The 20,603-nt window shown below is 41.1% G+C and overlaps 1 protein-coding gene across 1 annotated transcript in view; it reads right to left on the bottom strand.

Annotated features, from left to right (window-relative positions):
• Nucleotides 1-9,721: 9,721 nt before the first annotated feature.
• dntt (DNA nucleotidylexotransferase) overlaps nt 9,722-20,603 on the bottom strand; it is a 93,674-nt gene continuing 82,792 nt past the window's right edge. The window contains exon 11 of the mRNA XM_023327243.1: nt 9,722-10,021. Within this exon, the coding sequence (XP_023183011.1) occupies nt 9,935-10,021 (87 nt within the window). The 3' untranslated portion in view covers nt 9,722-9,934. The remainder of the gene's footprint in view (nt 10,022-20,603) is intronic.

Raw genomic sequence — 20,603 nt, 5'->3', positions numbered from 1 at the left:
ATAAGTCGTGTTTCCATCAACATTTTTATGCACCTTTTGAATTGTTTCATTAAAAACAGTTAACAAAAAAGTCAAAATTTGAAATAACTTCATCGATTTGGCAGCAAAAAAAAAGAGTTTTTACGCTGGCTTGAGGTGGTTTTTGGCTTTTCCAAAAGAGGAAGATGGAAACACATTTGTAGAATAAGTTCTGACATAATGAACTTTCCCATAAACTGCTACCTTACCAGAGGCACAAAATGTGGAGAAATGCCTAATCCCAAAACGGAGGAGAGGACTCTGCACTTTCCTGAGATGTGTCATCTTGTTTATTTCATCCATGAAACCTGATAAACCCGGGTTGATTCGCTCCAAACCAGTAGGTTTCTTCTACTTTTTATGTTTTATTGCAAACTTTTAAACGTCCATTTAAACTTTGCATGACAGTCCAATGGAAACATGCGACAGAGTCAGATCTGGAAATAATACTGTAGGTGACACAGGGTTTCACCCTGCTGCAAAACAACAGACTTCTTCAAGTATTTATTGTGCACAGACCGAATCAAAGCACTCAGGGGCGTGACTCTGATCAATTGTGGTTCAGTATGTTCATTAGAGAAACTCTCATTATTTTTGGCACTTGAGGTTAATTTGCAGTATTTCTGCTACCAGTCTAAAACCTAAAACTTGAGATTAATTGCTCACCTCAGATCCAACTGTAGCAAAAATACAAAAGACGTCTGCACAGTGCCAGTCTCCACTAATGGCTCATTTATTGCTCCTTGGTGCAATAAATGTAGCTTGCACCAAGGTGCAATAAAGAAGCCATTAGAGGATTCCTGTAGTGTTCCTTCAGAAAGCATTTTTTGCTACAGCGTATCTCTGTTGTGTTGTGGCCCAGTGGCTGATTCAAAGTGCCACAGGGTTTTCTAAAGGACCCTTTAGCTCTAAGTTTTGTACCTGTGTTGTTGTGGTGCTTGACTTATGAGACCTGGAGCTAACAATCATGCTGGTCATCTGATTACATCCACACTGAACTAAATCCAGGGTGATGTTGCTCCAAACAATTTTATCAGACGGCCTTTGGAATGAATTTTTCCTGCGTGTTTAGAAGCTTGAATCCAGTCCTCTCATTGTCTTTCATTGTTGGCGTCACGCGTTTAAAGACGGCATTTTGCATTGAGGCTCCAAAGATATTTTGGTTTCATCTGACCAGAGCAACTTCCAGTGCGTGTTTGCTGTGTCTCCTAAACACCGAAAAGGAAACTCCTCCTGCTGCAGTAACGTCAGGGTGTTTGGCCGTGTGTGTTGTTTACAACTGTAGCCTACAGTAAACACATCAATCATGATGGAGAGGAATGACCCTTACACAAGTTCACAAGAAAAAACAATGATTGAGGAGCTGGAAAATCTCATTTCATATTTTCATGTCAGAAAAATACAATTGTAGCATTTGCTAAGGCTAACAACGCAGCAGTGAGCAGTTAGCTAAGATGCTAACATCTGGAAGTTGAGCAGTTGGGGGCTTTCCTGCCCACCCAACAAACACCCACAAAATTCACACCAATCACTCAATAATTTCACATGGAGAAACGAGCAAAATGTTCACCAGGTGAGTTCTGACAAGATGAGGATGAGAACAAAATCAACACAATTTTCATCACGTATCTTGCGAACTTGAGAACCGATTTCAAAAGTTTGGCTCCACCACACAGAGTCCATAAGAAATGAGACTTTCTTCTATCAGCAAGTGCTTTTTTGTTGCCACTCTTTCATGAAGGCCAGATTTGTGACTAACTCTGACCCTAAGCAGCTCCTTCAGAGTAACAATTGTCTGCTTGTCCTCTCTGCTAGATTAACTGTATAGCTCTGTCCTGAAGTGCTTTGCAGGTGTACCACGCTTAATGGCGGACTTAAGAAAGTTCTGCAAGATGTCAAAAAGGTTCTGATATTGTTTTATAAACCTCCACAACTTCCTCCCTGACCCGTCTGCTGTGTTCCTTGGTCTTCATGAGGCTAATCTTCTCTAACAAACCTCTGAGAGCTTCGAACAACAGCAAGATTTATACTAGAATAAAATTACATATAGGCAAATTTTAAAAGCCTTTCCTTCCACTCTACGATTGCACACTACTTAGTGTTTTTCTGTCACATAAATTACTTTTAAATACATTAAATTTGTGGCTTTAACTTGACAATATGTAAAAAAGATCAAATGTAATTCAGAGCTATCTCCTGTTGTATCTAATAGTTTAGGGCAAAACTGAAAAACATGCAATATTACACAAGTGAATTGCTTTGACAGTTTCTATATTGCATTTAATTCTTTAATTTTCAGGAATTGTGTTAGTTTCTGAACCCAAAATAATGCGATTTTATTTTAATGAATGTTTAATGTGAACTTGGAGAGAGATCCCATCTGCACTTGAAAAACAATTAGGAAAAAGAGAGCAGGACTGATGCAAATGTATTGAGGTCAGCTTGGTTTCATTTCACTCTGGGGAGGTTTCGGCGAAGCAAAAGCAGTATTTTCCTTTGTTATAAAGTCCAAACATTAAAAAAATATAAAAACCCAGAGCATCAGGGTGCTGGAGCTCGCACCACCTGGTTAATCTTGCAGCGTGGAAGCTATAAAGTTTGTTTGTGCTTGTGAAGCTGAAAGAGCTGAGTTACACAGCAGGAGAGAGAAAGTAAGAGACAAGAGGGAGCAAGAAGGAAGAGGTGGAGAGTTTGAGGCCTGGGTCAAGTCCTCAAAGTGGAGAACTGTTCTAGTTAAAGATCTTTAAATAGGGTTATTCACAAGAATGCTTTGCTCTCATCTGTCTCTGCTCTTGTTGAGGCACCATGGGATAAACTGGGGGCCAGGCGTCATGGTAAAATGGGTTGAGATTGAAGCAGAAGGCTGCATCTCCACTGAAAAAACACAAAATCCTACCAAATATTTAGCAAACCTGAAGTAAGACAAAGCCCATTTCATTTGTACACACTGTTAAACTAAAATCTCCAGCATGGGGAAGTGGGATGAGCTCGGATTTTCTTGACACCCCCTCCACGAGGTCAGACCTTTCACATGCTGGGAGTCCATCACCCTCCTGCAGTTCGCCGTCCTCATCCCCTGGAAAGAGAAGATGTTCGTCTGGGATGTGAAGATGCAGATTCTTCATCCTCAGTTGTCACAGAGGGCTCAGTGTAGTCATCAAAACTCCACTTCTCTTGACACCCCCTCCTTGGAGTTTTGATTTCCCCCATGAGGTGATGAATGTCGAAGAAAACTTGGATCGCTCTGATTCTTCTACAAGAACCTTCGCTGGATGAACTGTCAGTTCTTCAGGATGTGGGATGATTCTTTAGGGAAGATGGGCTGAGACAGAAGGCCTCAAACAAAAAAAAAAATTCTGGCTGTTCAGCAGAGCAAAGCAAAAAGCATAAGCATCATGACGCTTTATCCGTAATCATGATCCTTTTCCATTTTAATCCATCAGGTTGTGACAGGAGTTCTTCTTTAGCATAATCCAATTTCTTCACGGCCCTCCCAGTCCAAAGCCTTGAAGTTGTTCTTTGAACGGCAACCTTCCTGTAATAGTGGCCAGTCTACTGTAGGATGGCATGGTGCTTGATTCTCTGGCCATCTTCTCGTAATGTTCTGGTTTGCTGTAGCTAAGAACTGGCTTGAGCACTGCTTCCTCATGGACCCCTTTCTTCATCAGTAGTACTGTGTTGAAGTTCAGTACTTACTTTACAAAATCTTGGGCGTTGAATCTCAGCTTGATCCCCGTAGCTGCAGGCCGATCTTGAGCTTTAATCCAAACTCTCTGCCCTGTTTTCAGTGACACTTTGAGCTGCAACTTCCCTTTTCCTCCTCTGAGCAAAAAGGAGAAGTGTCTTCGCCTCCCTGCTTTCTGTGACGTGAACGGAGTTCCTCTGCAGGGGAAGACCTGCTCTTCTAGCAGTTGTCACTGTGTCCATCAGCACCAAGAGGTACTTCTCACCTCTCTTTCCTGTTGTCCCCATTGGCTCTGCTACATCCATGCAGACTGAACCCCATGGGACTGTGCTCTTGATGAACAAACCTTCCATCCGCTGCCCTGGGTGCCCTGCGTATCGACCACATACCTCAAAGTCACACAGCTGCATCGGATGGGCTGAAGGGACATCCAGCAGTCCTGCTTGCTCAGTTCTTCACGGGGGTGTAGCACGCCTGCATATTCGAGGGCCTTATGCACGCACCGTACTACCTGGTCCCCGTGCTACTCTAGGACCACCTGTCCTTAGGTGTTCTGTCCCACCTCGACACCGGCAGAGACAACCTTTCTTAGTGGCACGAAAGGTCGTCATCTTTGCCCCTCCATAGGGCTTCTTCTCAGGTGTGCGCCTTGTCGCTGCACCTCAAGTTTCGGGCGGAGCCTCAGTTCTGCTTTCTTCTTCCACAAATCTTTGTGTGCCACGGGCTTGCCCTTTGCAGTCTCGAAACCATTTTCTTCCCAAATGGCCAAGTCCTCTCTAAGGGCCTGAGCACAGTAGTAACTGTCAGTTACTAACCTGGCACTCTTGATTTTCCTTTTCACCAGCTCCAGCAATCCTTCCAGTACTGCCGTTACTTCTCCGGCTTGAGCACTACCGGGAGCTTTTCCTTTCTGACGGCATCTCTCTTTGCCATCTTGCTTCAGAATAAATCCCCAGTATGCCGACTGGTCGGACCCCTTTCTGGATCCATCGGTGTAGATTGCCCCTTCCAGTTGTCCTGGCTTCTCAGATGTCGCTTGCGGTGGTTTCTTACTGGTGGGTTGTGCTGGCCCAATTTCAAGCTCCGGGTCCAGCAGGATGTCTTTAACCATGTCTGCGTCTGTGTGATGATGTCAGCTGCTGGTGTTTGTTCCTCTGTTGCCGGATGTCTTCTCGATGGCTGCAGTGGAGGACGCGGTGTGCTTCCTCATCCATCGTCAGCTGATGATACTTTTCTGTGTTTCTTGTGCATGCTTGCAGGCTGGTCTTTTCTTTTCTTGTCAGCATTACATCACGATCCACTCCAGCAAGAGTGAGCCAACTTTTCTTTGTCAGGGGTTGATGTTTCAGTTCCTCATTCTTGGAACCAACTTCCCCACTTGCTTCAGGTCTGAGTCACAGTAGCTGTGCAGAAACTGATGCAGTTCTGTTGAGGTCTCCTCTTTCTCCAAACGATCTGGGCGGCCGGCTTCCTCCGGTTTCTTCCCCAGATTTTCCTCCTCGAAGTGATCATCCATCACTCCGTCTCTCTGTCGGTTCGAGTTGTCTATCCCCCAAAGCCTCTCTTTGCGCTCTCGAGCAGGGATGGGTCTAGACTATGTTGGCTACTAGCTTCACTGTCTGGATCCGGTCATCTATCCTCAGTAGAAGCTTTCCCTCACCTGTATGCCATACAGTTACTGCAAGGGTTGTGACTGACGGCCATATCAGTCACCATTAACTCTATTCCTTAAGAGTTAACAAACCAAGTGAGCTATTCAGATCCTCACATCTGTTTTTACTGACTTGGCATAGGGCCCTCCTACTCTGTTAGTCTGGGCCCCACGTTGGGCGCCACTTGTTGTTGCGCAACACCCCCCCCCCTCCTTCCTGTCTCTACTCTCTCACTCTCGTACTTCCTCTTCTGAGAGGGGAGATGTGCTACCAGCTCTCCATCTAACGGGTTAATTGAGTTTCCTAAATCTGCCGGGATTTACCCTGTCCAGAACTGAAGTAAACTCTGTTTAAGCTGGTTTCGAGAAACGATTCACCTGATTTTTAACGGCCTACATCCAGGTGTCTCACCCTTCTTCCCTCTGTGAATTAGCCAGACTGAGCAGCCTACAGCCAACTAGTTTCACAGAGCACACCTGTTAACGGTCGCTCGTTCTCTTATTTTACAACTTGCATTTGTTATTGAACCAGGTAGGTTTTAGTGACTCGGGCGAGTCCCAAGGATGACGTTTTAAATTTGGGCTACCAGCAACTTAAAAACATTTTAAACTTTTTCCTCTCCAGAATCAAACATCACAGCTATTTTACAACCATCAAAGAACTTTAAGGTGACTCATTAACTGAATGTCCACAACATCTTTTAGATTTTCTTTATGCTAAATATTTTATTAGTAAGGCATTTTTGCAAGGGTCAGTACAGCTTAATTCAGTAGCAGAAATAATCAAATAAGTAAAATCAGTCATCTAGTCTATCTTTCCCTACTGCTGACTGAGAACTAAAAAAGGGAACCTTTGAGAGAGACGGACGGAGCCTGGCGCCTCGAACCCCAGACCTGGCACGACGACGAAGAAGGTGCTGCAGCAGGAGGAAGACGCCGATCGATGAAGGCCAGGATCTCCGCAGGTCTGATGATGAAGAAGGTGTTGCAGCAGGAGGAAGACGCCGATCGATGAAGGCCAGGATCTCCGCAGGTCTGATGATGAAGAAGGTGTTGCAGCAGGAGGAAGACGCCGATCGATGAAGGCCAGGATCTCCGCAGGTCTGATGATGAAGAAGGTGTTGCAGCAGGAGGAAGACGCCGATCGATGAAGGCCAGGATCTCCGCAGGTCTGATGATGAAGAAGGTGTTGCAGCAGGAGGAAGACGCCGATCGATGAAGGCCAGGATCTCCGCAGGTCTGATGATGAAGAAGGTGTTGCAGCAGGAGGAAGACGCCGATCGATGAAGGCCAGGATCTCCGCAGGTCTGATGATGAAGAAGGTGTTGCAGCAGGAGGAAGACGTTGATCAGCGAAGGCAGGAATCTCTGTAGGTCTGATGAGCTTCTTCTCCGCATGGATGGTGAGGTCACACAGGACTTGGTGCTGGCAGGAAGGAAGGCACCAGTTCTTCTTCTTTGTCTTTGCCTTTGTCTTCATCTTTGTCTTTGGGGTCTGAACCCAGCCGATGAGAGAAGTGCGATTCGAAGCCACAGGTTGTGGGCCAGACGGGTTGGTCCCCATGGCCGGACAGTCTTCGGCTCTGTGGCTCCGGCTCTTCTTCAGCTGCAGAGTTCTTTGTCCATCTCTTGGCTCGAAGCTGCCCGGAGGATCCAACAAAAAGTTCCTCTTTTGCACCCACCTTATATAGGGTTTATCCACCCTTTCGGTGCGTTTTCATTGGCTGTCTGCTTAGACAGATGATCTCATATCCATCACTGTCTTACAGACATTTCCTGATGTCTGTGCTAATGTCTCAGGGTTGCTCAACCTCCTATGTCCATTGCCTGCACAACCTTTCACCTACTCTCTAAATAAGGCGTTGATCATCTCTGCTCTCCTGTTAGTTCCTTGCCTTTCACCTTTCACCTACTCTCTACCTCCAACATATCAGTGATGTTTAATTGCAGTTACACCTTTTACACCATTTCAAGTTCAATGTCAAAATCACATTTATATCACATTTATTTTCTTTAGCTTCTCTGATCTAGCATTCATTTATAATTTTATAACCATAACTTATATCACATTTATTTTCTTCAGCTTCTCTGATTTATCATTCATTTATGATTTTATAACCATAACTTATTAATTATCCTTATTATAATCCTAATGTGAGTTATTACAGATGTTTTTCTGAAAAGAAACCAAAAGAATAATACATGATTCTAATTATTTACTACTAAAGTTACAGTTACTTGTTTTCCTTGTAAGTGTTCCCACAAATATAAGTGTAAGTATTATTACAAGTAAACCAATATTAATATAAGTATTTTACTTTGAATCTTATCAAATTACCCAAAATGTTTTAGATTTCATTCTTTAAAACTTTCATGATTTAAAATAAGAAATAGTCTCAGCTATTTTTTATAAATCTGCAGGCTGGAACTTACTTCCTCTTTTTCCAGGAAACCTGCTTTTCCTGTTTAATGACTCTCTCTGACTGACTATGATTTCTTATGATTAAATAGAGAAAAGTAGAATTAAAGCAAAGTTTGCATGAGACAAAAACAACACACACAACCAGATTTATTTTATTGACACTTAAGTCTACTGTTGGGCCTAGATATCACTTGAGTGATTCATTTTAAAGATAACTTTATTTATTATTACTGTTAAACTAAAATCTCCAGCATGGGGAAGTGGGATGAGCTCGGATTTTCTTGACAACACTGTGAAACACTTGAAGGTGGTTTAACTTGAAAATTCAAGTCTGCCTGCTGACTTGAAAACGCAATTTAAGTCAACAAGAAAATTGTTTTGCTTTCATCATAAATGCATCATGCAGTCACCAGTTGTGAAAACAAATAACAGACATTACATTTTGCCAAGGACTAAAACCAACGACACACATCAAATATGCTGGTTAATGTTTCATTTATTATGACCCAAAAGTAACTAACAGTTTGGTTTTTAGCCTTGATTTAAAGAAACTCAGTGTTTCAGCAGTTCTGAGGTTCTCTGGACGTTTGTTCCAGATTCGTGGTGCATAAAAGCTGAATACTGCTATTTTTCAACCATATTCCTTAATACTGATTAAAAATATACTAGTTTTTCTAGGGGGAATATTTTACGTATAACATGTAGAAAATGTTTTGTTATGAGTGAAAAAATCTCCCTTTGAAACTAGAACTTTTTTTCCATATTAAACATTAAATCAAAGCTATTTGCTCACTGAAAATGTATTTTTAAATGAGTTCTGTCTTATTTCAAGATATGTTGTGTTATGCAACAAATTTTATCAAGCATTTTTGGTCTAGTTTCTAGTGCAAATATCTTAGATCACTTGAAATAAGACAAAACTAACTTACTAAGTAACTTTGCAGCAAGATATCGATGCTTGTTTTAAGTAAATAATTCCTTAATATTGATGAAAAGTTCTACTGGCAGACATGGGAAAATGTCTTGTTATAAGTTAAATAAGCTACCAATGGAAGAAGTACTTAATCAGCAATATTAAGGAATTATTTACTTACAACAAACTCCTGTGTCTTAGTAAAAAGTTAGTTGTAAGATACTAAACTTGAAATAAGACAAAACTAAGATTCCTGCACTAGATACTAGACCAAAAATACCTGGTAAGATTTTGGTGTTTTTATAGTGAAACTCTGTAAAATGTTGTGTTTTTCCAGCGGTGTCATTGCTGACGTGTCTGGTTAGGATGGATCAACTTTATTCATCAGTGAATCCTGATAAAGAAGGACAAAATTCATAAATACAATCACGATGCATGTAGCAGGATCAGTGAAAGCAGTGGGATAATGAATCCGCTGTGCCAGGATCCATGCATGTGTTCAGTGGACTCATCTAACTTCCATCTGAATTCTTCCTGATTTCCCAGTGCAGCTGATTACCTCCAATTCAGCCGACTATCCGGGGAAAAGGATTCATTGTGGAACAATGAGCTGAGACTACGGGTCTTCGGATCGGGGAATGTCAGCTAAATGATCTCCAGTGGACGAAAGCTTAAATGGAAGCTAAATGCGACGCGAAGCACTCCTCTATCTGATGCTCATTACCCGCCTCTCCATTCCCCCGGAGACCTGGCTCAGCTTCACACTGAGCACTTTCCTGCCAGGAGGAGGGTGATTACAACATTTTGCTTGACAAAAAAGCTCCCCTCCCCCTCGCCTCTCTCCTCGTTTCCTGTTTTCTCCCTCACCCTTTTCTTCTCTGACTGGTCAACCCTGTTACTGCTCCCTCTCTCCTGCCTCTTCTCAGGCACTGCAGGCGATTTCCTACGGCGGCTGATTTGCCTCTTTGTCCTGCCCATGATTACAACACTTAGACACAAGCAGGCCGTGAATGGTATGGGAGAATTTTTATTCTCTGTCAGACAATAGCGAACAAGGGCGAATTATGAATTATGAATCATGCATCAGCGTGTAATTCAGGCGACAACAGCAACAACAACACAAAGGAGACACGGGAATCAGAAGCCGTTTGAAAGTAAATCACGGGAGAGGCCTGAGAGCAGCAAGCAGATGGGGTGATCATTGATGTGCGCACAGGGTACCATCCATCTAGGGAGAAGCGGAGGCCTATGCATTCCTCTGCCAAGGCTCGATGTACTCCAGGCCCAGATGGTCAAAGATGTCCTTTTCAGTCGTCGCTGTCAGGAACTCGTTCTAGAGACAGGACAAGCAAACACTGTGTCACCGGCTTGATCAGAAATGTGCAATAATTCCTAAACGTGTCTTTATTGTGCTTTGCAGCAAAGATTTTAATACATTTCATTGACACTTTGCATAACTGTTGTGTCCATTTATGTTGACTTCTTGTAAATAGTAAGTTCTATACCAAAAGTATTCGCTCACCTGCCTTTAACCACATATGAGCTTTAGTGACACCCCATTCCTAATCCATAGGGTTCAATATTAAAGTTTGTTTTTTTATCCCCAAACAATCACGTTGGAAGCGTGTGCAAAAACCAAACCACCTGCCCACGGCCTTTACAGAAATTTTTGGTTTTGGAACTTAAAACACTGCAACACCTGCAGAAAGTAGAGCATAATTATGAAATAAAAGTAGAATATTGCACTGCTTTCCTTTTAGCTTCTTAAATAAAAGCTAAAAACTGTGTTGTGCATTTACACCAAAACACGACCATCCAACTAAACCAGAAAGGTCGGAGACTATATGCGACACTGAACAGACTACACCCACTGTGAAAGGTGGTGGTGGCAGCATCATGCTGAGGCTGGTTTTCTTTAGCTAGGGAAAGAAAATTGGTTGGAGTTTTCTGGAGGATAAATGGAGAAAGGTACAGGACAACCCTTGCAGAAAATCTGTTAGACAGCATTAGTGTGTTGTAGCTACCATAAACATACAGCTGCAAACACAACCAAATCTCACCCAGTGTTTCTGTTAGTTTCTGGTGCAAATGTCTTAGTACACTAGAAATAACACAAAACTGACGTACAAGTAACTTTTCAAGATATATTCCCCATCTAATAAGTGAAATAATCTGTACATTATCAATATTTAATCATTCTTGACTTAAATCAAGCTCTTGCTGAAAACTTGCTTGTAAGTCAATTTTCTTTTATTTCAAGTGTACTAAAATATTTGCACTAGAAGCTCGACTAAAAATACTGGGTAAGATTTGGTGTTTTTATAGTCTAAATGGGATGGTTTTGATCATATTCATGTTTTAGAATGGCCTAGTCAAAGAAATTACACACTAGGGAACGCCCTCTTTGGGGCGTAGCTTGGACAGAGGCTAACAAAAGAAGTTACCAACTGCTGCTTGTCGCCATTTTGACTGTTAGCTCTTAAAGGTAGCATGTCAGAATGGACCAGCTGTATTTTGGTATAATAAATGGAATTCATAAAATCAGCTCACTGACTCTTCTTTAGCCTCATACATCAAGAACTCAGCATGGAAAACGGTTAATTCTCATCATCCGCCATGACAGACGCCAAAACAACCAATGTGCTCCTGTAAAAGCTGTCAAAAAACACACGTGGTAGGGTAATATCGCTTCTATTTAGTAGATTTCAAAATGGTCAGGGTGCTGCGTGGTCAGCTGCTCAAACAGACAAGGATAGAAACCAAACTTGTCTTTGTATTTTATAACTTTTGATAAGGGAGGTTATGGCGGCGACGGATAGCAGCTGTCAATCATAGCGACTGTCGGCCCTCTGCTCCGGTGTGCAGGGAAACGTTGTTTATGACAGTGACATAAATCATGTGGTTTGAATTCAGGCAAAGACGGTAATTTGATCAACACGTCAGCAGGGTGGCGGTACGGGTCGGTTTCTAATCTAGCCATTTCCAACTTTTGTAAATACAGCCGTCTATGAGCCCCAGCCAGGTGTGTTACGTTCAGATATATTAGCTCGACTCGAAGCCATGAATAAACTGGCAAAATGGACTGGTGACCTGTCCAGGGTGACCCCGCCTCTCGCCCGTTGACAGCTGGAGAGAGGCACCAGCACTCCTCCGGACCCCAGTGGGATAAGGGTGTAAAGAAAATGGATGGGGGTCAATATGAATAAACATCTGATCTGAACATTTAGGACAGAATCAAACAACCAACAGTTGAACCGACACACCACACAGAAAAAAAATAAAACAACCACATTTCCAAACATCATTTTTAACTTCTCCCTTTATTTCCGTAGGAACTTTACCTCGATTTCAAACTGCCAATATCACTTCGGGTCTACTTGAACCCTGGCTGCACAAACACCGAGACATGCCGAGGCTGCGTGGATTTAGAAGCCCACTCTCCTCCAACACATAAACACTTTAACCTTGCTCTAAGTGATTGCTCTCTTCAGCAGATGAGTATTTTCCCTGACAAATCACGGCAGGGCTATTAGGTGCCGGCCGTCCACCAGCACAATGTGAAGGCTTATGTCTCTATAGGAGTGGTGACGAGGCATGACTCACCTTGGGAGTGAAGCAGCCTGCAGAGACAGAGGGAGAGAAAGAGGCCTGTGATTGTGACACGCACTGCCTTCAAGTGCTAAACTGGACCCGACACCAGAGCTTGTCAGCTCCCACTGCCAGCCAAAGGCAGAGTTAACTGAGGGAAACTCGCAGACGGGGAGGAGAAGGAAAAACCACCAGAAGGCACGTCTCCCTCCATAGAGCTTTGTTATTTTTAATGCAAATGACAGGTTGGTCGTGCTGCAGGGAGAGTCGAGCGCTCGGCAGGAAACTTTGCTCATATCAGACCTGTTTAAATCTTTTTCCAGATGGGAGTTTGGTTGAAATTGCACCGTTTATATTTGGAAACTGCACTACAATTCTTTCATCAGTACGACGGCGTATCACAGCGACGCTAAGAAAATGCAAGAGAGGAAAGTTATACAATTCTGGCAATAAAAACATTCAATTTATTTTCTGTAATGCTTAACCTTCCCATATAAAAGATAAAAAAAAAAGGTATAGAGTTATCATATTCCACAAAAAAGTCATTTGAAATTAAAATTGTAATATTGAGAATATTACAATATAGAGTATATTTCTTATACTTACCTTACAATAAATATGGTACGTCATATTATGAGCATAAAAACGAAATAAAGTTTAATAATAAAGTTTAAGAATTATTTTTATATTACTTTGTTTTCAACATATAACTTTGTTCTCATGTCATGACTTTATCCTCATAATATGTTGAGTATATTCTTGTACAACTTTATTCTTGTAATAGTATGACGAGAATAAAGTCATAATATTTTGAGAATTACGGTAATACTACAACGTTATTCCTGTATTATTTCAAATTATTCTCATACGACTTTATTCTCATCATACCTTTACTTTATTCTTGTAATTTTATCACTTTATTCCCATAACTTTAATTTTGTTTTTTGTTAGTGTGAGCCTAATACTCCACTGTACGTCACTGCAACAGAAAATATAAATATGTAATTAACCTGACACTGCATAAAGCCCTAAGACAAGCATGAATAAATATTTTATTTTAGTTGTCTAATCAAAGAACAACATTTTTTCAAGAAAAAGGAAGATGTGAAGTGGAAACCTTTAATTTAACCAGCCATTCAGTCAGAGGATTGTGGTTTTACAACCAATCACATCTTCCACCAAACCTCTCTTCTCACTTCTACATTTTTCTTAGCATTTTGCCAACAAACCTGCATATAGAGTCATCAGAGAAAAACCTGACAATGCTGTGCAGGTCAAGGTGTGGCGCATTGTTTGTTTTTGGTTTCACTTTTATTCGGCTTTCTGACCTTACACTGGGCTGTGTTCATATATATTGTAACATGTGGTTAAAGAAAGCAGAGGATCATTACAAATCTATCTCAGACTGTCCAGGCTGACCCTGCTAGCATGATGGTGAAACCCATTTAAAAAAGAAAAGAAATTTGTGTATTTTCTGCACAACTGAGCCGCCGCTTGTTAAATTAATAAATTAGTGAGTCAGACAGGCTCAGTGAAGATGACTAACCGAAGTTCAAACTATTCAATCAGAAAAGCAAAGGAAGGGAATTGAAGTGACTTTGCGATGTGGGTGATGATGCGCTGGTCTGCGTTTCTCACGCAAAACCGTTAATTTTTCATATCAGAGGCCAGAAGAGAATTGTCAAACTCATTTGAGATGATAAAAAGCAAACAGAAATTCAAATGTTACAACCAAGGTAGGGGGCATATCAGTGATTGCAACCTTAGGTTGAACCTTGTAGTAGCTGGGCTACAGCAGCAGAAAACCAAACCGGGTTTGTTTCCTGCTGGACAAGAACAGAAAACTGAAGCTAAAACTCAGACTTGCCACAAATGGCCAATAATTGTTTGGAAACAAACTGCTTGAAGGCAAGATGTATATGCTTTGTGACATTATCACAAAGTAATTGCTAGAGTATGTTGGATTGATATCCGTTTTCTTAACTGGAGAAGATGGTAGAAAAAAGCAAAAGCTAAAATTAAAATTAGATGACATAACACAGGGTGTCAAAAACCTTAAAGGTGTATTGAAAAAGTCATTTAATTTAAATTTTTGCCTCAAAAAACGATCTGATTGGACGCTGGAAAAGATTATTGTGTTGGAGTGTGCTAAAAAGAGCTAGCCTAAAATAGCATCTCAGTGCTAAACATCAGCATTTAGTTTTCTAAAGAAGTATTTTTTCAAAGACGTTCCATGAATTATCAGGGATTCCTGAAACCTGAACGGGTATAAAAGCACTTTGCACCAACCTGATGGTTGAATAACCTAAATAGTGGATTAAAAACTGTAAGTATGTTTGTTGTTGGGCTCATTTGTCTATTTAATCAATAATTTAGCAACAACAATGGTTTTTGAATTGAACATGTTTCTTATTTTTAATTGAAATAAGATTATTAATTAATCACAGAGCCTGCAATGAACTCAAATAAAAATTTAAATCAAGTCCTACCACTAGTTTTAGCATTTGTTCTTGCAATCAAGATAAGATAAGATTTAGTTGTCATTGTCATCAACAGATTACGAGATTGAGATTTGCTCAACTCGAGTTAAGATGCAGGTTATGTGTATATACATAATATACAAAGATAAAGAAATAAATAGTACAAAATGAGAGACAGCTCTAGATTCCCATTTTCCAGATCATAGCTGCCTTTTCCCTCACAGGAACAGCGTACCACTGATATTTGGTTTGACTAAAACCATCCTGAGGTCCATTAGCCTCCTCACCGCTGCCCGTGTTTTCTTTATTGCTCTCATAACTTTGAGCCTATTTCTGGCTCCTACCACCAAACACAGCGGCAAATGCACACATTGCCAAAGTTTATTGCATCAAACAAACACGCGATTAAAAGTAGTGGAAGAAGAATAAAAGAAAACAGGAACAAATAAGAGAGTAAGACAAGGTCAATGTGTAATGGGGAGAAAACATCACGTGCTGAGGCTCGTTGTACAGAAGGGAATTGGGGGGAAAAGGAGAAAAACAGGAGCACAGGCGAGATTCTAACATCACCAGTTTAGCCATTGTCCTCGGTTCACTGTGCTGTCCCAGACCCTCAATTCCCACAACCCTCACATGCCCTCAGGTAGTTGCTGCTTTATTTACTTACCACAACACAACACAGGCTCCATGGGAGATGAATCCACAAACCTTCTGTACCTGTAAATTCTCCCCTTTGGGCACAAACAGGAAGCCAGCCCTTAAAACGGCAAAAGACTGCTTTCATTTCAGAGCTTTATGGAGTATCAAACGGAGCTGAGTTGAGGAACAGAGAGGCAGTTAATTAGGAAGAGAGGTTATCTGTCTAAGACACTCATGTTGTCTGCGACTGGCAAACCATCAGCGCCACATGCCAGAGAGGCGGCAGCGTGTGTTCCTGCGAGCCTGTGTCCTTGAATTAATAAGGCACTAATCAGCTACACGTTCCTCCGTCCACCGCATAATGACATCCCTCATGGACGCGAACACATATCAGCTCCTGCAAAACATCTGCTGCGTCTCTGCTGCCCGTCATCCTCTCCCTGCCACCCGGTGTAGCGCTTGATGGAAGGAGCTGATGGACATGGCTGGCTGCCCGCCTCCGGGCCGAATCAACTGACACACGAAGCCGGGAGAAGGAGACAGAGCGATGGAGAGGAAAACTAGGATCGCTGCTCAACGCTAACCCTGCCAGGAGGCAAATGGGGAGGCATGTAGGACACAGAGAGTGAAAAATTTGAGTTTCTCCACAGAACAAGATGAAGATACTTAGAAATCAAACTTAAACTTAGATTAAGACTGTTGACTAGATTGCTACACCTGATAGTCCAGTAGACTTGGTTCGACTAGGGACCAAAATTGCAGCATTTGCTGCATTTTCACCTGCTGCAGTTCTCTTTCACACTGCATTGTGTCAAACAATCTAAAACCTTTGGAGAACCTGTTCACCTGGCGCTGCACCAAGAACTACTGACAGAAATGACATGAAAACCTCTGAAGAAAAAGGTTTTTATGTCAAAAATAGCAGCAGATTTTAGCGGTTGTAGAATTTCTCTTCTGGCTTTGATAAAAGACCACAAGCCATTTCTAGCCATTATCTAGGTTTTATTTACTGAAATCAATAGAATGTTGCTGTTGGATTGAATTTATGAGATAATTCAGAGGTGCTGTCAGTTTCACAAGCCAGCTGGGCGCAGACGACGGTCGTTATGAGCACCGTTTTTGTCTCAACCGAACTGCTATCCCGCATTGGTGCCTGCATCTCCTGGCACGACATCGACTACAGGCCACTATGTCACGTCTCTGATTGGTTGACACTCCTCCTAGAGCGGCAAAAGTTCAGACTTTATAACTCCAGCATCAGATGTACGCTTCAATCACACAGCACTAGAAGCGCCACGCTCTCGATGCACAACCACATAGACCTTGAATAGAAACCAAACACTCCTGACGCTCAAATCGCCTTCGGTGTGAACGCAGCATTAGGTTTGTAGGCAGATCAGAGTTCGCGTTCTTGGTCCGGATCAGAGTTGCACACAACTTCCCAAAGGAACAAAACTTTCTAAGCAAACAAACTAATTTCCTGTGACTAACATGTATGGCTTTATTAACCATTGAATTTATGGTCTAAGTGAGATTCATTATACATGAAAAGAAATCTTGCCATTTATATGAAAAGTAACATTCCAGAGAGTTTGGGGGAAAGCATAAAAACTCAGAATCAAAGCTGTTGAAGGTCTTTTCTGAAGTTTCCACAGCTAACAACGATTTGTGGAGTAAAGTCACGTGCTGTGTTAGTCCAGAGTATTTTATTAAATCTAAAGTAAACGCAGTAATCAACCAGGAATGTAAAGCACTTCACGCTTTCCTCTGCTGAAGAGCTCTATGAGGGCGTTGGTCATTTTCATACACACGCCTTCAAGCATTCTTGTAGAAATTTGCCAGGTGTTCAGATCTTCTTGTGCTTTTTGTTTTGTCTAGTGTGGTCTACTTCAGCATGAATGCTTCAGGCATGAACCTGCTCTGCATAAAGAGAAGCTACTCCATCTTGCTTGCCTGTAGTGAGTGATTATTTGAGCTACTGCATATTTTGTATGATCTGAAACAATTCTCCTCTACATTAAAGTCACCCTCTGATCTCAATGGTGCCCAACGCTTCGATTATTGGTTTGGATTCAAGACGAGTTTCACTATTTGCTGCCCTAAAATTAGACACAATGGCCAGAAGGTCTTTAATGTACGTTAAATAAGGCAATGAGAAATTTCAGTGAAGCAGCTCTAGCTGGGTGTGCTAGCCCAAATTGCTAGCATCCCAATATGGACGGTCTATTTAAGCTGCAAAGATCTTCACTTCACGTCAGTGTTGCAGCTGCTGCCTGCTTGCTTCATTTCAGCTCGTTCACCAGCATCCAGCTGAGCTCGTGACGACACTATCATCACTCCCTGGCATGTTAAGGATGAGAAACTTTCACATCTCCTTGGAAAAATGAGGAATGTGGGAATATCAAGGCCTACATGAACAAAATCAAAATGGAGTCATTTTTTAGATGAGCAAGTGAGTAGAAATGAACATACTTTTCAGAATCCTGACATTTGTTTAAAATATCCTTTATTTTTGTTGATACGAGGGAATATACTAATTTACTGAGACACTAATGTATGTTATTTTTGGTAAATTGTACCAATAGCAAACTTCATCAGTCTTATTATGAATTAGTTATCAGAAGATGCAAGTATTTAAGAATTACAGACTGAATTTATGTTTGTTATGCAACATATATTTGAATTTTGTGCAACATCCACTAAAAAAATTAACTATGCAAACTGAATGGCCATAAAATTTGATAAATATATACAATGAAGTATTAAACAACAATAAACAATAGACAAACAATCAGGTTCATTATTCTTTCTGTGGTTTTACTGACATGTTTGCTTGACAGGTAACATAGCCACTGATTGGTTCTTTATGGTCACCTGTCTGTATGACTGATGGAAATGAGAGGAAATGCATGAAGTGCATAGTAGGAGAGAGAAAAAATGATGTTACTACCTGGTTTTCACTGAATTTCTCATTATCTTTAAGCCATAACCATCAAAATGATAAGAAATGGTTTTCATAATTTTCTAATTTTTGGAGCTGAACTTAAAACGTGAAAGCTGTATGTCAATGTTTCTTGACATCATCCGTCTCCTGACTGAATAAAAAAAAACTTCAAACTGTTTTCTGTCCATAAATAATTTAAAATTTTGACAGATTACTGCATCTTCAGTGACATGTCAACGTTTGCACTCTGCTGCAAAGACGTTACATAAGACCAGAAAACTAGTGTTGGGGAACTCTGCAATACAAAATAAAAAGGAAGCCAGCTAAGGGAGCTGAGCTAAAGGTCAGGCAAATAAATATGCAAACACGACTCAAATCTATGCAAATGCTCTCTTGGAAGTTCTCTAGCAAGAAAATTTATCTGCACTCAGGCTTCATCCTGTGTGGTCATCTCTTTTCCGGCTTTGACTTTGCTTGTCCACAGCAGAAATCATTAAGAGCCAGATATTAAGAAGTCAAAGATGTGCTGTGCATAAAACTTTTATATCCCAAACGTTTTAGCTTGTCTTTTTATAGATCTATTGGTTCAAGAGGCTGTATTTCATATGAGAGTTTAGTACCTTTTATTAAGAAAGCTTGGTTAATTCCACAGTCAACAAATGCACCCACTTCTTTCATTTGAGGTTTCTCTGTCTCTCTTTTACTGCTAGAAATAGACTATTGTCAGGAGATTAGAAAAAATGTTTGATTTTGACTAACTAAATCTGGTTTTATTGCAGTGTGCAGAAAATCGCTGACGGGGGCAGAAAAAGCAGGAGGTGAATTATGCCCCAGTGTGTTCCTCCCGTAACAATATGCGGCACGCCCCCGTCTCTCCGCGGCGGCGTCCTGCTAGCCCTCAGCTCACAGGACAGCCTGAGAAACCAAGGAGGGGACAGACACCTCACTAATCACACCAGCAATTAGTGCAAGCATCATAAAGCACCGCTGTCTATAAAAGAGCTATCGAGTTTAGTGTTATCGTCATTGCTTATTCTTCTCTGGCTTGCTAATCAGCCGGTGCACGGGGCACAGAGGCAGACAGGTAGAAAATAATGATTTTTCTAATCAGAAACAATGGGATCTTCACTTGACATCTGCAGTGTTATGGTGCTCTGCTCCCATGGAGGAGTAAACATTTGCAAATCAAAGTTATTTAGCTGATTAGGCTGCCCAAAGGCAATGAACAGGCGCGTAAAGCGCCGGGGAGAGGTGCAATAAGAGCTTAATGTTTCTTCGGTGCCTTCCTAATGTCACCAAAGCATTAGTTTGAAACTTCAAAGTTCATACTTCCATTTGCGTACATCCTCATTGATAAAAGGAACTTGAAGTAAGAGATGACAATGCATTGCACATCGTTGCAACATTTCGCTCCTTGGTAAAACTTTCATCCTCACAGAGAAGGCGAAGACAACATGTTTGACACATTAAAGGTCTTTATTCCTCTAACAGAATAGTTATGTTTAAGGTGAAAATTCAATTCACTTTTGAGGTCATATGTAGGAATGAATTACACAAAGTAATTCACAAGGTTTTGCTCAATCTTCACTCACTTTAATTTCAACCCATAACTTTGGCTGAGCTTCCACATCGTTATCTGCAGACAGTCCACTGGAATGTCTCCAAACTTTTGGACGCATTAAAATCTTAAAAAGAAAAGAGAAATTTTAACCACTTCTAAAAGGACATCCTTGACTCCTGCTGCACAACGCCTCCTGTTGACCACAGCCATTTATAAACAAGTTTTGTTTCCATGGTGCTATATTTTAGATGCGTTTCTTTATTAAAGGGGCAGCAATATGTATTTTCCAGGCACATAATGATACTTTATAGCATAGTCAAGTAACTATGTTTACTTCAGTTGTCATAAAAATGTTACGCAGCTCAGGAAAGAATTAAGCTACCACTCCATTGAACATATTGAAAACTTGATGGTTACTCAACCAAATATTGATTTCTGAACTCTTCCCGAGTTAAAACATTAGTACTGATGTTTCTAAATGAATATGAACTTGTTTTCTTGGCATTACTTGACGTCTGAAAGTACTGCGTCTTTTTTCTTATTTTGACTATTTCTCATTTTCTGCAAATAAATACAAAATTTTGGCTTGGAATATCGGAGACATGTTGTCAGAAGTTCATAGAATAAAAGAGAAATGTTCATTTTACTCAAAAATATAACTATAAAGAGTAAAATTAGAGAAAATGATCATTTTAAATGGTCT

Source organism: Xiphophorus maculatus, chromosome 22 (genome assembly GCF_002775205.1).
Source record: "Xiphophorus maculatus strain JP 163 A chromosome 22, X_maculatus-5.0-male, whole genome shotgun sequence".
Classification (NCBI taxonomy): domain Eukaryota; kingdom Metazoa; phylum Chordata; class Actinopteri; order Cyprinodontiformes; family Poeciliidae; genus Xiphophorus; species Xiphophorus maculatus.
This window is presented reverse-complemented; position numbering and strand designations above follow the sequence as displayed.